Here is a 13,924-nt window from a genome sequence, read left to right on the forward strand (position 1 = left end):
GGGGAAGTGGAATTGCACTTTAAGTTAGAATTTGACAGCCTGATTGACACAGACACTTAACCATATGAGTGATGTTTCTAAGATGTGGGTGTTTGCAGAATGAGACCCGTAGTAAGTGTGTCAAAGATAACAAAATACTGTCTTTCAGAAATTCTGCATTCTCTTCAGCCCACCATAGACACTAGACAGAAATTGCTAGGTTAGAACATGTGCACATCAGCAAGGGATTGTGTGTCTTTGGTAATAGGATTTCTTTCTACTCTGAGTTTCTCTCACACAGAGGGGGATAATCATCTGTTGTTGAGTGACATGGCAGACTGTTGCCATGGCAGCATGATGACCTGGTTACAAGTGAGCTGTGGGCCTCTCAGAAAAAAGATACTAGAAAGCTGAGCAGCAAATTAACTTTAACCCTTGGTTTTTATTTTGAACACCTGACTAGACACATGAACAGAGGTCTGTTCATGTACCTGGTAGGAAGGTGGTTCTTCACCTTTTATAGGTACCAGCTGGATGGCTTCTCATTTCATTGTATGGAAGAGGGATGCATCTTACAGCAGTCCTGGGGAAACCCTCTTATACTCTGATGTTTAATAAGGCCATGGGCTTTGTCTCAGCTTCATTTGGAGATATTTGAATGACACATCTGTCTGTAGCCTATGCAGGAGATAGTATGAGCTAATGGTGAAAGTACAAGAATGGAGTTGAAAGAGAGGCCTCTCAATCCTGGTTCTCCCACGGATATGCTGTGTGATTAAGACAAGTCACTTAATCAGTGTGACTCAGGTTCCCTATCTGTATAATTATAAAGTCTTTTCGGATCCTGAAATGGAAAGAATTGTAGAAATGCTATTATTAATTCCCCTAGGAACGTCAAAGAGTTCTACAACAGGAGCATATGAAGTGTCATTCCAGTGCCTGTGAGATAGGTGATACCAAAGATGGGCTAAGTGACTCTTAGACGCAGTAGCAGTTTTGCAATACAGTGAACCCCCGATTTATGCAGGTGTTGCGTTCTTGCGCAACCCTGTGTAAGTCAAAAGTTGCGCAACTCGGGGGAGCCAGGAAACCGACCAGAGCAGCAGTGCTGGTCAGTTTTCCTGCTTCTCTTGAGTGATGGGGAGCTGGTGCCAGGCACCAGCTTCTTGGTACTCAGTCGCGTTAACCTGAGATACACATAAGTTGCGTGCATGTTTCTCGGGGGTCTACTGTACATAACAAAACTACACAACAGGTTAGCCTTCAGTTCCTGTATAATCAGTCCATTTTAAGCTGCCTGGGACATTAGAATGTCAGAATTTAACTTATCTGAAATTTAGCCTGGTCTTCTCACCCCTGCAAAAAGTGCTGTGAAATCTGTCATGATTACAAGTGGTTGTGATCTCAATTTTATATCCCTCAAAAGTCACCAGTTAGAGCAGTATTAAGCCAGCTATCATGTTGCTGGGGTATTGGCTCAATACCTCTTCAGAGGGAAGAGAAGCCCATGCTAGCTGAAAGATTGTGGTTTTCTTGGTAGTCTCTTAACAAAGTATTGATGTGGCCACCAGCCCTGTTTGTAGGAGTTAATGATATCGCAGCAGGAAGTGTTAAACCGGCAGGAATTAATAGATGGTTTCATGCCTACTATGCCCAGCAGCCCTGGGAAAGGCCCAGGATGACAGAATCCCAAAAGGTGCACCCAGCAAGACAGTATGTGTGCATTTTGAACTCTCATGATTCGACTGAGCATGGAACTGAGGTGAGAGTGCTTCCATAAAATTAAGAAGTACAGGGACAGAGAAATATCCATCTTGTGGGTAAAGGGCAGAGCAAAAAAAGCAATTTCCTTCACAGGCTCCAATGCAAAGTCATCCAGCACATATTTGTTCCGCATTTAAAGAGTCCCCAGTTTTCATGTAGCTTATATTGGTAGACGTCAGATGCTATTACATTTGGTAGTGGTTATTCAGTAGTCTATTGTATGACAAATGTATTGAGGAATCTCCTGTCTTAGTAGACATAAGTTAACATCACAAGACCCACCAATGTCACTGACATTAAATGGCCTCCGTGTTGACTTCTCTGCCAAGACTACCAATGACTGATTGGCCATGGAATCAGAACATGTACAGCATGGGCAGTTACCAGGCAAGCTTTCATAATATTGCCCTGCTGAACTAGTCCATCTAGTCACCTAGCAGGATTGCCTTTACAAGCTGGAGAGTAATTAGGCTCCATGACCCATTAAAGCTTTGTCCTCTATGCTGAGAGCTCTAAAAGTGAGATGAACTCCGTGTTCATTATGATATTTTATGCTAGCCCTAGCAAACATTGTTTGGTGTATGCAGTTTTGTTTGTTGTTTGGTCATTGATATGTGTGCATGCACACCTCTCATACCTTCCATTCAAAGATCAATATGGTTCACACAGTAATTAAACTAGGGCTCACAATGCCTCTTTCAGACAGGGAGTAATATTATTCTCATTATACAAATGGGTACATGTGTGCTCTGAAGATTTTTGGCACCATATTTTCAAGAGGGCAATAATTTTAGGTCATCAGCTTGAGATGCTTAATGCCCAATTTTTCTAAGGACCTGACCTGCAGATCTTACTGACTTTGGTTCCCCTTTATGCTTTGTCCTCTGTCACACATCACTTTAGAGAGGAATACAGTCCACATATCCCTACTCTTTGGTCTGTGCTCAACTACAACTGTCTGTCTGCTATCTCCTGGATATACCGGCAGCTTCATATGGGAAAGTTGTCTTGTGAGGCTTCCAACATGTTTTGAAGCTATTAAGAACTACCACAAGGCTACACCCAAACTCTGGGACCATCTCAGAAAAGTCTCTCTTGTTCCTACCACTCTTTTCCTAGAGCGATTTGTTTTCTAATCCTGAATTATTCCTCTTTCTCACCTGAAGCAGCTGACCAGAAGCAAACAGCTGTGCACAGTGCTGCCAGCTGCAGCTTTGTACTTATTGCTTTGTTCATGCATCCTGTGATATTGGACCCTGGATTCCAAGGGTTTTGCTTTAAACTTGTTCTGTGCAGGCCCAAGAGTTTGGGGAAAACACCTGCCTTTTAGGGAGTTTAGCTTAACTGACTCTTTTCATGCTTCACCCCTGCTATAGAATGTATTTGGAAGAGGGGATGGGAAACATGTGAGTCAAACAGTAGGCCAGATTACTAAAGCATTCACCACTGACATTGCTATAGTAAAGCAAGAGGGATGGAAAGGTCCATGTGTTTCCTAGTTGCTGTCTCTGGCCTCCAGGTTTTCCTTGCATGGTGTCAACTTTCTAGGGAAAGGTTATGGGAATGGAGCAAGCTCTCAAACACAGCCTTTTGAACACCAAAACTCTCCAGGACACTATGCTACAGGTCTGTGTTCCTCTCCGATGGGAGGATCAGGAAGTGTGCAAATACTACTTTGTTGGAGAGAGGAAAGTGGGCAGGAGCTGGCTAGGACTGGCTAAAGCTTGAGCGGGATCAAAGCTGGACAGGCTCTGAAGGAAGGAATCCTTGACAATGCTGAATGTTGTCATAGAACAGGCTAAAGCCCAGGGGAGAAACTGTTGAGGAAGAGAAATAATAGCAGAATGTTATCTGATAAGCTTGAGTCAAGCATCAAATGTAGATTTTATTAGAAATGATGGGAATTACAGAACAGAAGGAAAACAAATACAGCCCTGAAATTAAAAAAAAAAAATCCCACTCATTTTTAGGAGAGAATAGATGTAAACTTTCCACTGAGGCATTTCTGAAAACCTAGACCCAGCACCTTTGTACTAGTGAAATTGATTGGGATGCTCCTGTGCACATTTCCTAGATCTGAGGAAGAGCTTTGCTTAGCTGGAAAGCATCTCTTACTCGTCAACAAAAGTTGATCCAATAAAAGATATAGCCTCACCCACCTTGCCTTTCTAGGATATATTAATCATACAGTAACCCCTTGAGTTATACGAGGGTTGCATTCTTGCAACACTGGCATAACTCGAATTTTTGTGCAAGTTGAGGGGAGCCAGGAACCAGCCTGCCACCTGGATTTTGGTTCCCCTGGGCTTGCAGGAGCTGGGAACCAGGGAGCAGTCTGGTTACAGTCTCCCCATGGCTTGCAGGACTAGGAAACTGACCAGCTCATGGCTGGTCAATTTCCTGGGCCCACCAGCTCAGGGTAGCTGGAAATAAAGCTGCTGCTTGGTTTGAGACTCCCCGCTGTTTGTGGGACCTGGGAAACTCACCAGCAAAGGGAGCCAGGAACCAGGCTAAAGAGCCTTCTCTCTCCCTTCCCCCAGCTGCATGGCTGTCAGACAGCCATGTGGCTGCGAGGAAGGGAGGGAGAAAGCTCCAGCTGCAGGGCTGCGGTTCTCCCCAGCCAGGAACCCCACAGCTGGCTGTGCAGAATCTCCCAATCTTCCTCTCATGTGAAAGCAAGATATATGCAGGTTGGATGTGCACATCTCAAGGCATTACTGTATTCATCCCTGTGCTGCCACAGAAGGGATTAAGGCAGTTTGGGCCTCGTCTGTTTTAGGGGGTTATGAGAATTGCTTAAGTTGTGCAAGGGCTGAGCCCCAGCTTCTCTGAGCTTGTTGTGTCAGTTATGAAAGTTTAAAAAAAATTGCTTGAGCTCCATCACCTCTTTCATTATAAATTAAGTAGCAGTTATAAAGAGAGAGGAGGGGAGGGGAGAAGCATGGCTTAGTTCAGAGCAGCCCTGAGCGCTGCCCTAAGTTATGCCCCGACAGGGTTTTTGAAAAACACAATCACTGGGAAACAGATCTGCCTAGGATATGCCCCATCCTGGTTTATGCCCAATGCATTTTTGGCTGCTGCAGACACAGCACAAAAGTTTCAGAGCCTGATCATTGCTTCGGACAGGGTCCCATCTACCATGAGTATATACACTAATAGGGCTTACTCCTGTGCTATCACAAGAGGAATAATAAACTCAGTTCTCTGTTAATAATTATGTGAATCTGACCCTCTGGTTTCATTATCCCACCTGACTGAAATGCAAACTGGAAAAAAATGCACCTTCAACAGTGAAAAATAGATTAGTCAGTGATGAACGAATGTTAGAGCATGCTGTTAGGATGTGCTGTGCAACTTGCTTGTCAGCTTTTAAGAGCTATGAACAGGGATATATGAAGAGAAAAAATAGGACAATCTTTTAAATGGCAATGAAATTATGGATGAGTTTAGTAGAATTTAGAAGGGATGAAATCAACATAACTTACAAATCTTTTGTTAGGGAGCTGAAGAAAATATTCAGAAGTAATGGAATTTAATGGAGTGAGGATTTTCTGGGGATGGTTTTGAACTTGTCTGTAAAATTCAACAGGGTATAAATCATAGAGCCCTGCAAATTCACAACTATCCATTTTATATATGTGGGTATATGGATGCAGATATCTGCAACTCATTTTTGCAGCTCTGGATGTGGGGTATGGATACAAATTTTGTATCTGTGCTCTAATAATTCACTGTCCGAGTCTAGAGAAAGATTATCCTTTTCTATTAACTCTGCAGAGGCTCTGTAATGGTTTGAAATAATAGTATTTATGTAAAAATACCCCTTTGTTTTGTGATACAAAAAGGGCCTATAGGAACCAATGTGTGTTTGTTGCTGGGGTGCCAAATCTTAGTTGAATTGTCCAAGAGAGGATCTAACCCCTTACAAAGCCAATTATATTTTTGGCAAAAATGGGCCCGATGCCACATTCTAGCATGGGTAACTGTTCTGCCTCTAAATGTTCTCTGCAGTCTCATTTTATCCTTCCACAGTTATGTAGTGTGTTAAATAGTTGTGCCATTTCACTCTAGACACAGTTGTGTTTCACTGAAGGTGCAGGGATCCTTGTTGGTTTAGGATTAACTTTCATGCTGTTTAGTCGAGCAGAGACTGCTTCAGTTATGGACCAACAGGTTAAATTCTTAGGGATGAAAGGTTCAATACAAATGTTCTACCATCACTAACCTGTAGGTTTTGTGAGATTGGGGCTGTTTTTGTAGCTGAACTGCAATATTTATGTCACCTGCTGGAGCTGTATTCAGTTTTATTTGCCTGTTTCTCCCCCCAGTGATTCACTGTTTAGAGAAAGCTGGGAAACAATGGTGGGCTCTGTGCTACTTGCAGGGACAATCCACCAAATATAAATTGCAGAGGTCGGGTCAGGGCACCAGGGATGTTCCTTTGACCCATGTGATGAATGATAAAGCTCACTAATGAGAAAGCAGTTCCTGCACATTCAGAAAGGGTAGAAGGGTGGGCTGGGGGAGATCACAGGTCTTTGTTTCCTGGTCAGAGCTGTGCACTTAACCCCATGAATGCTAAAGATCAGAGTTCCTGTCAGAGAAACCAGCAGCTTGTGAGTTTAAAAAAGTAATGATTCTGCTCAATGTCAAATCTTTTTTTCCATCTGTGAAGATGCAGGAGCTGGAGCACAGAGTGATTGAGGCAGAGCAGAGGGCTGAGAATGCAGAGAAACAGGTAAGAGGTTCTGTAACACTGATACAGTTATGACCCTGACACAGTTATGAACCCGGCAAGTCTGCGCTCTCCACAGTCTCCAAACCCCTGTGCAGAGTGCTTCCAGCATTGTGGAGCTTCCCTGGGGGAACACTTACAGAGCAGTAAATTATTGTTTCTGATCCTGCCTCACCACCTTCTTGCCTGAGTTCCTAGGGTGGCACTAAAGGAGTTATGCGCAATGCATGATACCTACATTTCAGTTCTGCGACCCAAAGCATTTGAAGAGTCCTGCAGCAAAGCTGCACCTTTACCTACAGATCTGTGAGGCACAGGCAGATAAGTCAGTGGACAGACTCACACAATATGTCCCCACTTGACCACAGAGGGTTACTGTAGGATTGAAGTGCAATGCTGTAGCTCCATAGAGGCTGTAAAACAGTGCAATATACAGAAGTGCTGTTAAGAGAGTGACTTATTTCCTGGCCCCAGTATATGGCATTGCTCTCAGGGTTACAAGCTATTATACACCAATGTCGTGTTGCAGGGGGGTCAGCATCCACTGGCGTCCGTTCCAGGGGCCTAGGAGTAGAGTTATAGTTGCTGCCTCAAGTCAGGATTGACATGCATTGGCATAGCTATAAGAGGGAATCCTGCATTGCATCAGGAGCACCAGCTCAGCTAGAAGCATCCCAGCCCCCCATACGGTGACACTCTATAGCATATGAGGTTAATAACTAGCTGGTCCCTGTCCAAAATGTCTGGGTTGCTGGCACCATGCTATCAGAGGCTCCTCTCCTCCCCACTTCTCTCTGTGAACAGCTCATTGTTGAATGCTTAAATGATAAAGGAGTGAGGAGGCAGGGATTGAGTATGGGACTACAACGAAGGCTATTGTGGAGGTCACTAGACCCCTGGTGACTGAATTAAAAGGCAGTGGCCTTGATTCAGCCTTGCCAACACAGGGGTGGCAGGTGCACTTCCTGAACCAGCAGAGAGTTGGCATTAATGCAGCTCTCCTCCCCAGCTGTTCTGCCAGGACAGCAGTTTTACGTTCCAGCCAAGGCTCTGTAGGAAACCCACTAATATAGGCTGGACCCTCCTGTCAACTCTAATCACTTTGTAGGAGAAACCAGCCAGTTCTGCACTTCTGGCAGAGTGGAGGTTGTTGGTCACGTGTGCCAAAGTGACTGACCCTCACTCACCTCACATGCTTTCCACCTGTCAGAGGCCTGCAGCCCAAGCTGTGCTGCATTGCACAGGCAGAACCCAAAGAAATGACATGGGCCCTAAAGCTTGCTGCCTTTCCAACAGTCCCACCCACATCAATATCCAGGGAGAAGTGGCTTTTCAGTACAAGTGCTTTAATTACACCCAACAGTTTTAGGAAGTGGAGCTGCCCCTCTCACAAGCAGGTATATTCAGGGTGAATAAGCAGCATTTGGCAAATGAAATGGGCTCCATATGGAGGTTAGAGTCTTTTGTTTTCTTTCACCCCAGGAGTCTGGCTGTTTGGACTACTAATTCAATGGGCTCCCACAGCTGCCATCCTCAATTAAAGAAACTACATGTTTGCAGTCCCTTCTCTGAGCCTCCAGCACAGAGTCAGCACTAGGGCATCAGAGCGGCGGGAGGGGCTTTCTCTTTTTGTTATAATCATGCTGACCTCTAATGAAAACACGTCTGATTCAGTGGGCTAAGCTTTCTGGCTGGAATGGTGGGTACTGTCTTTCTGATTCAGATCTAGGGAGAAGCACTTTGGTTTTGTCTAATGCAGAGAGACAAGAGGATAAGACATAGCTTCTGCAAGTCTGAGGTGAGGGCTTCCCAGTGGAACCTAAGCTGGTCTCTCATGCAGAACCTGTGAAGCAGCCTGGTCATTGCCAGCATTCAGCCATGCTGGCCCTAATCTTTGTCAAGACAGAGTGGCATTTTGGAAAAGCTGATTAGAGAAGTATTTGCAGCTCAAGTCTTACAAGACAATGATACTGGGTATTTGTCTCTCGTTAAGTGTTGTAATTAGATGGCCGAGTTAAGGTGAAAGAGGTATGTTTGTCTTTGGTAAAGGACATTACCACCTAGCATAACAAATTATTTATAGACTTTTCCATAAGGACATTTCACAGGGTTAGATGATGGCAATAGCAGAAATTAGACACACAGGCTTGCAAAAGAAAGTAGTACAAGTTGAACCTCTCTCATCTGGCACCTTCGGGACCTGACTGGTGCTGGATGAGAGAATTTGCTGGACCACAGGAGGTCAGTATTTTCTAGCATATTACCAACACTTTCAGTGCTTACTGGGGTCTTAGAAGACATTTAGGCTTAAATTACAGCTAAATAACAGCACTGAACACTGAGAACTAGGACTGGTGGCTGTAAACAAACTTTATGAGATTACAGGGAACTTGGCCACAGCTGTGGTAAGTGGTCATCTGGCTAACTAAAATCATGCTGGATTACAGATGTTGCCGGATGAGAGAGTTCAGGATTAGAGAAGTTCAACCTGTAGTATCTTCAGAGAGTTGCAAGGAAAACTCAGATTGTAGAGCTGGATCCAAAAGCGCTGAAACTTTGTAATACAAAAGAATTCCTAACTGTTCCCATGAATGAGTGATGGCACCGATGGGGACAGACATCCGTTCTCACCCAGCTGGACCTCTGCAGCATTTGACATTGTTGACTGTGAGATTCTGCTGTCTCTCTTGAGGGGAGATAGTGCTTATCCAGGGTAATGTGCTTCAGTGATCTGAGCCCTTCCTGCAACCTCACTCCCAACAAGCAGTTATGAGGAAATTAAATGCCCCCCATCCTGTGGAGTTCCACAAGGATTGATTTACTCTCCAGTCTTTCATGTCCATATGGGCTCACTAAGGATATGTCTACAGAGTTCTTTCAAAAGGTGATCTTCTGGCAGATACCTTCTGGAACATCATCTTTTGAAAGAGCGCCCCCACTGCCCGTAGTTATTACATTAAAACTGAGTACAGTAAACCCTCAAGTTACGCAGGGGTCATGTTCCTGCAACCCCAGCATAACTTGAATTTTTGTGCAGTTCGAGGGGAGCCTGGAACCAGGCTGTTGCCTGGATCCCAGCTCCGCTGGGCTTGCAGGAGTCGGGAAACTAACCAGCCCACCAGGACCCTGGTTCCAGACTCCCCATGGCTTGCGGGACTGGGAAACTGACCAGCTCGTGACTTGTCAATGTCCTGAGACTGCCAGTGCAGAGGCTCTGGGAACCTGGCTGCTGCTTGGTTCCAGGCTCCACACTGCATGCAGGACCTGGGAAACTGACCAGTTCATGCCTGGTCAGCTTCCTGGTTCCCACAAGTGCAGAGCTAGGAACCAGGCTAAAGAGCCTTCTCCCTCCCTTCCCCCAGCCATGCAGCTGTCAGACAGCCATGCAGCTGGGGGAAGGGAGGGAGAAGGCTCCAGTTGTGGGGCTGTGAGGTCTCCCTACCCCCCGCCAGGGACCCTGCAAGTGGCTCTATGGGGTGTCACCGCCCCCTGTGCTCCACCCCAGACCCCTCTTGTGTAAAAGCGAGGTACGCACATGTTGAATATGCATATCTTAAGGCATTACTGTATCTTCCAGGTCAGAGTCATGGAAGAGAAGATGAAATTGGCTAATATGAAAACCAGCGAATCAGACAGTACATCATACAGAAGATATCAGGAGCTGCTGGGCACAGTGCAAGGAAAGGATGATCTCATCAGCAGACTGGAGACACAGCTAGAGAAACAGGTAAAGCCATCTGGCCCTGGGAGATCTTGTAGCATGCACAGGCCATTTGGACTGAGGAGAGTGTGTGGTGCAAGGCTTGGCTCATCTCCCCAGAATCTGTGGGGATTTCACAGGTCAGCAGTCTCCCGGCTGTTGGGGTTACCCAAGGCTTTAGGAAGATAGATTCTTCTCCTTCCAAGGAGAAATACAGGGATCCAAATAGCCAAACCAAAGTTGCATCTGCCCCAGTTTGAGCACTATAGTGGCTGCTGCTATTGGGAACTAGCCACATTATTCTTAAATATTTATTTTTGTTCAAACCAACTAGCCACACTCAACTGTCCAAATCGTCACTAGTGGCATGGGTGTAGGATAAAATGAGTAGCTGACTATATACAGATGAAAATCTGGGAGACAGGATCTAGTAGTCTAAGCTGGAATTAGGCCAAAATGTAATGGGCAGCAAAACAAGTACTCTGGGGTCATTACCCTAAATTTGAAAAAATGACTTAGAAAATCACCAGACACTTTAAAGGGGTGTGATAGTCAAAGGCCAGGTGAGCAATAATATTTAAGTAAACTTCAGTCCTGAGACCACTTTGACTGAATGGAAGTTACAGGGCATCAGCCACTCCTGCTACAGTAACACACTAAGAAAATCATGACTGTATTCCCCTAATGCATTTAATCCTTTCTTTGCCATAGAAGCAATTGAGGGCTGAGGAAGCTAAAATTGTTCAAGACAAAGCTGCCAAGATCAAAGAGTGGGTAACATTTAAGCTAGGAGAGGTGAGTCTCCAGCCTATTGCCAGCTCCTGGGGGGTGTGGTTGGGAGTGTTGATTCTATATGTTGTTAGAGTTGCAGACTGAGCTCTTTGGATAGACAGTACAAGCAAGATATTCACTGCCACAGAGGAGTTCGTGTGCCACAGCACACAGCTCATAACGCAGGTGAAACTGCTGTCATAGTAATTTAGTACAATTTACTGATTTGGACAAAGTTTGCCTAAGTCACTCTGTAAACTGTTGCTTAGTTGCCATGACCAGATTTCCACTCCAAGGACTAGAATTTGAGGTAAATTGTTTTCTCACTCAGAGAAGGCAAAAGATTTCACCCCTACCTTCTGCAAACCCTACCAAAGCAGCACATGGGGTATAGCCCCTTGCCACTCTTCCTTAAAGTTGTAAGTTTATCTAACACTTTTTTCCTCTAAGATGGTATTCTCTGATGTTTGCCATTCCCTGCTATTCCAAACCCCTCTCAGCACCTGAGCCTTTATCTCTTTCCAGTGCCAACTGAAGTCAATGAGATTCTTTCCTTTGACTTCAGTGAACACTGGATCAGATTCCTGCTGTCTCATTTCAGTGCATTTTTTAACTCCGGGGAGTGAGGCTACACGTACCCCTCCAAACCTTGGATTTCTCAGTTTATTTCAGGAAAGAAGTTGGTAGCATGGTGCTTTACACACATAGGAGGAGCAAGGATTCTTCATGGGGAACCTTGTGTTTGAGCAAGAGTCCTCAGTCTCTTAAGTACTGCCTGGATTACTTCCTGTGATGGGCGTCTTTCCTCTCCCACGAGTATATATGTGTGGGGTATAATGTCATATCTTTGCTGCCAAGTCCCTCCTGGCACAGATGAGCTCCCATTACAGTGTGTGCATGAGGAAGGAGAGCAGGAACTCCCAAGTAATAATAGTTTAGCTGTCTCTTTCATATCAATTGTTTCCCAAAATATCTTACAGGTAGATTATAAATAATAGAGAAATGATGAGGTCTGTGCAGGAGAGAAGTAAGGTACTTTCCAGGGATATTTGGGAGGCGTGAGGAGCTGCAGAAGAGCTATTCCAAGTGGCAGGAATTTCTGCTGAAAAGGGCTTTGGAGCATCAAGTTAAATGTATCTCTTCTTTTTCTCGTTCTTATCTTGTGACTTAATTGTAGTTAGAAACCTAAACACTTCTTTATGATGAGGAGAGTGTTTAAATATTGTTTTCAGTTTTTATTATTATTGTTTCATAGCTTGAGCTAGAAAATTACCACCTGAAAAACTGTAATCAGAGGCTGACAGAGCAAATTGAAGCCCTTCAGGATGCACTAAAAGGTAAACATGTTCACCTTAGAATTGTAACCTAGTCACCAGATGAGGGCTGGCAATAAGGAGCCATGGAGTAGTAAGTCTGACCTGGGCAAGTGGCATAACCTCTGTTCCTTGATGTGCCAGTTTTTGAAATGTGAATTATAATGCTTACCTGTGGGACTTAATTACATCCATGTTTGTGAAACCATTTGGATGGAAGAAAACACAGATAGCAAGTGGCTTTTATTGAAACAGTGCTGTTTGTTGTGTTCCAGTGCACACTGAATCTTGGATCGTTCATTTAGGAGGTTGATACTGGTTCCCATTGGTGTGGTTGGTCCTTTTGCTCAGGCAGTCATTGACAAAACCTTCACTGATGTCAGTAGTGCAAGATCAAGTCCTTGATAAATTTCACTATATTTCCTCCCCTGGTAGAGGCATCCATATTGCCAGAGAGCCACCATCACAAGTGATGTAATTGGACTTTTTGCTGACCATGTTAGTAGAGAGGAAGTGAGGACTGACTGAGCTAAGGAGACTGACCTTCCCCCATTGCTCTGGGCGAGGAAGGAAAGCATTCCCTGTGGCACAAGGCTGAGGCATTTTGGCAGATAAGGGTGGAAGGAGCTTACATTGGGTATGCCTTTGATGTACTTGTTCCATAGGTGCTGGAATGAAGGTTCCTGCTGCACCTGTGGCTTGAAGTAATTTCTACAATATACGGGATTTACAATGTAGTTCAATGGCTCTGAGCACCACCACAATGCAAATTTTTCTAGCTCCCAAGCCAATTCTGTGGCTAAAGAGAAGACTTTATTTTCTAGGACTGTGAATCCAGCACCTTTCTTCAGAAAATAATGGACTGTTAAAAAGAGAACGTCTCCTTTTCCACAGTCTTACTAGCCTTAAGTTCATTGCATTTAAAATAAAATCAAGAAATGGAAGCAGATGACCTAGATTTGCGCAAGGGAGATTGAGATATTAGCAGAAGAGAAATGCTCCCTTCCTGAGATGTTTCATGCCTCTGCCCCCACCCCTCCAGCAGTAGGGAAATTGTGCAAAGTTCTTGCCAAATCTCAGTACACTTCTGGTCAGGTGCTTTGCAAGGGGGTTTCTCTCTTCCCTTCTGGCTGTTTACACAGACAGAATGCCGGTAAGCTGTGTTAATAATCTAGTATTAAGTGTTCTCTGGACCCCAGTCCATTGAACGGCAAACAGCTCAGCACTGCCCTCCCTTTCTACCCCCTCCCCCACCAGCATTACTGCACAGACTCATTGTGCCAGGCTAGACTGAGAGGCCCTAGTAGACAGATAAATCCATTGTAGCCAGCCATGCCGATATTAACAGCTTCATCTCCTGGCATCCCTGGAAGCCAGGAAACATACTAGTAATATTTCATATGAATAGCTGTGTTGCAGAGCTGCACTGATGTAGGGGGCAAGGAGATTTATTCAGGGATCACGTTAAGACTAGGTGAGTGTCCCAGTCAGTTCCTTGTGCCTATAGGATCTGGCACTGATGGTCCTTGTTTCTTCATATCTAGAAAGAGGACATACCTGCCCAATAGAGCACCTTGCCTTCCATCTGCAGGGCTCCTTAAATAATTGCCAGTCCAGAATCCCAAAAAATATTGCTATTCTGGGTCTAATCTACGCGTATGC

General features: G+C 44.7%; 2 protein-coding genes across 2 annotated transcripts in view; one reads left to right on the forward strand and one right to left on the reverse strand.

The window, feature by feature from the left end:
- TMEM229B (transmembrane protein 229B) overlaps window positions 1–13,924 on the reverse strand; it is a 193,545-nt gene that overhangs the window by 128,544 nt on the left and 51,077 nt on the right. The window lies entirely within an intron of this gene.
- Window positions 1–13,924, forward strand: part of PLEKHH1 (pleckstrin homology, MyTH4 and FERM domain containing H1) — an 84,953-nt gene that overhangs the window by 7,140 nt on the left and 63,889 nt on the right. Inside the window, exons 2-5 of the mRNA XM_074997210.1 lie at window positions 6,419–6,481; window positions 10,056–10,205; window positions 10,890–10,973; window positions 12,205–12,286. Of these exons, the coding sequence (XP_074853311.1) occupies window positions 6,419–6,481; window positions 10,056–10,205; window positions 10,890–10,973; window positions 12,205–12,286 (379 nt within the window). The remainder of the gene's footprint in view (window positions 1–6,418; window positions 6,482–10,055; window positions 10,206–10,889; window positions 10,974–12,204; window positions 12,287–13,924) is intronic.

This window comes from Carettochelys insculpta, chromosome 6, assembly GCF_033958435.1.
Source record: "Carettochelys insculpta isolate YL-2023 chromosome 6, ASM3395843v1, whole genome shotgun sequence".
Lineage (NCBI taxonomy): Eukaryota > Metazoa > Chordata > Testudines > Carettochelyidae > Carettochelys > Carettochelys insculpta.